The 2,597-nt window shown below is 45.3% G+C and overlaps 1 protein-coding gene across 1 annotated transcript; it reads right to left on the bottom strand.

Annotated features, from left to right (window-relative positions):
• Nucleotides 1-1,221: 1,221 nt before the first annotated feature.
• LOC149209398 (uncharacterized) lies at nucleotides 1,222-1,971 on the bottom strand. Its single transcript, XM_089398612.1, has one exon. It carries the CDS (start codon nucleotides 1,969-1,971, stop codon nucleotides 1,222-1,224), a length of 750 nt encoding a protein of 249 aa, XP_089254738.1.
• Nucleotides 1,972-2,597: the final 626 nt, after the last annotated feature.

Below are 2,597 nucleotides of genomic sequence, written 5' to 3'. Positions count from 1 at the left end.
CCTCCATCTGCTCTTGTTTTTTTTACCACTTCCCATTTCACCAAGTGCATTTTTTTTTCATTTCCCTTTCCTCCCTGCCACAGGAAGTCTCTGAGCATTTTGGAAATTTGCTCCGAAACATTTCTTGGAGCTAAGAGGAACGCTGCCTGATAGATTGGTAGCGCCGACAGCACTGCTTTGATAAGGATTACTTTGCCTCCCTTCGTCAGCCAGTGGCCTCCCCACGCTGCAATTTTGGCTTTAAATTTCGAAATTATTTCAGTCCAAAGCGTTCTTTTATTTGCTCCTGATATTATGGGAAGGCCCAAATACTTGAATCTGTCCCAGTTTAATTGTCCTTTGAATCCAAGGAGAGAGGTAATGTCAGAGAGCTCCCTCTGATCAATATTCCAGCTATACACTTCAGTTTTGTTCTCATTAATTAATGCCCCAGAGGCTCTGCAATAGTTATTAAGGACTGCTTTTATGGCTCTGGCTATTCTTATGGATGCTCCGCCTAGCAGGAGTGTATCATCGGCGAACAGTGCGTGGTTCTAGGCTTCGGCTCCGTGACAGGGCTTGAGACCTGGAATACTGCCTTTTAATTTTTCCGCAGACAATTTGCGACTAAGCGATTCCGCCATCAAGATGTACAGGGATGGGGAGAGGGGGCATCCCTGTCTGATGCCCCTCTGGCTTTGAAAGAAATTCGTGGGGCGGCCATTGACTAATGGGGCGATCCAGGGTTTATCTATGCATGCTTTAATAAGATTGACAAATTGTTGCGAAAATCCAAATGAAAGCAGGGCCTTGCAGAGGAATGAGCGATCCACTCTGTCGAAGGCACTTGCCATATCGAGCTTGACCAACATGCCTTTTTCACCCCACAGCTTGCTGGAATGGATGATCTCCTGGACCTGAATTACGTTATCTATGATATGCCTGCCTTCAACAAATGCGCCTTGTGGGGGAGAGATCAGATTTTTTAAGAGCGACTTGATCCTGCCAGCAATTAGTTTTGCCAGGATTTTATAAGAGGCGTTGCACAGTGATATCGGCCTATACCTTGCGAAAGTCTCTGGGTTGGTGTCTTTGGGGATCAGGGTGAGATATGTGGAGTTTGTTCCTCCACCCACCTTGGCTTTCCTCATAAACCAATGTATCATCTTGCAAAGATCTGCTTTTATAATGTGCCAGCACGTTTTGTAGAAATGGATTGTAAATCCATCAGGCCCAGGAGCCTTATCTGCGTCCATGGACCAGATGACTTTTAAAAATTTCCTCCTCTGTGGTTGGCCTGCAGAGGGCTGCGTTCTCTTCATCGCTAATAAGAGTGGGGATGTTAGCTGTGAAGTCATCGGCTTCTTCGATATTGTTGTGATTTTCAGTCCTATAAAGATTCCTGAAGTAGGTTTCTGCAGCTTCTTTGATCTGATTATAATCTTTGCAGGTGGTGCCCTCTGGCGTTTTGATCTTTGCTATATGGTTCCTGATTAGCCTCGCTCTGTATTGACGATGGAAGAAGGATGTATTGCGATCTCCAGCCTTCAGCCACAAGCTCCTGGATTTTAATCGCCAGTATTCTTCCTCTTTTCTGAAGGTTTGGTGTGCAGAGCGTTGGGCTTTCGTTTCCTTCTCCAACAGCTCTGATGTAATGTCTTTGTTTTCCATCTCTGTTTGCAAAGTCTGCAGAGCATAAACTGATTCCTTTCTTTGCTCGGTAGGAGTGGATCCAGGTTTCTTAATCCAGTTCTTCAGCGCAAATTTTGTTGCTTTTAGCTTTTGCTCCCAGACATAACTAGGGGATCCCGTAAAAGTTTTGTCCCAGGCTGCCTTTACTGTCTCTGTATAACCTTCCTTCTCGGTCCATAAGGGGCTGAATCGGAAAGGTATGGGCCCTAGGTCTTCTTCATCCTTCAGGAGGAGCTGGATGGGTTTATGGTCAGAAGCTAGCTTAGGCAGAATTTTAGTAGTTATAATCTTCTTGTTCATCAATATGGAGCTTTGTACCATGAATCTGTCTAATCAAGCTGAGATGTGATCCTCTCCTGCTCTATTATTGGACCAGGTGTAAAGGCCTCTAATGGGGTTGAAGTCCAGCAAGTCCCATCGCTGGAAGAGTTCCTCCACTTCATCTAGCATGGGGTCTCTGTTACTTGCCCCTCCCCTCTTTTCTTTTGCTTTCATAACGATGTTAAGGTCCCCTGCTATAATAATGTTGCAAGGGGAGGTCTGCTCTAGAAATGCTGAGAGGGAGTTCCAGCATTCTCTCTTTTCATTATAAGAAACAGGAACATAAAGATTGAAAAGGTTAATAGACAGCTTACTTGTTTTGTGCATCAGTTCAGTTTGGATCCAGTGCTGGGTTTCCTTGTGGTTGTTCAGCTGAAGGAGGTCATCGTTCCAGAGTGTTGCCAGCCCTCCAGAGGTACCCCTTGAGCTGACCGCTTTACCTGCTCTTTTATTCCACTTTGTGCTGCTGATCTCTAGAAGGGCATGTCCTTCTATTTTGGTCTCTTGGAGCATGAGGATGTCTGAGGGCTCCGCTTTCATAAGATCCTTGACTGCTTCTATTTTAGAGGGATTCCCCAATCCTCTACAGTTCCAAGAGACGAGAT

The sequence above is a fragment of the Pinus tabuliformis genome, chromosome 1_2 (assembly GCF_031772625.1).
Source record: "Pinus tabuliformis cultivar Carrire ecotype Pingquan chromosome 1_2, CPIR1, whole genome shotgun sequence".
Taxonomy (NCBI): Eukaryota; Viridiplantae; Streptophyta; class Pinopsida; order Pinales; family Pinaceae; genus Pinus; species Pinus tabuliformis.
The sequence above is the reverse complement of the archived record's forward strand: the minus strand, read 5'-3'. Positions and strand labels throughout refer to the sequence as shown.

What these genes read in the sequence shown, in the direction of transcription:
- LOC149209398 (XM_089398612.1), bottom strand. Translation starts at nt 1,971, where the DNA reads ATGAACAAGAAGATTATAACTACTAAAATTCTGCCTAAGCTAGCTTCT.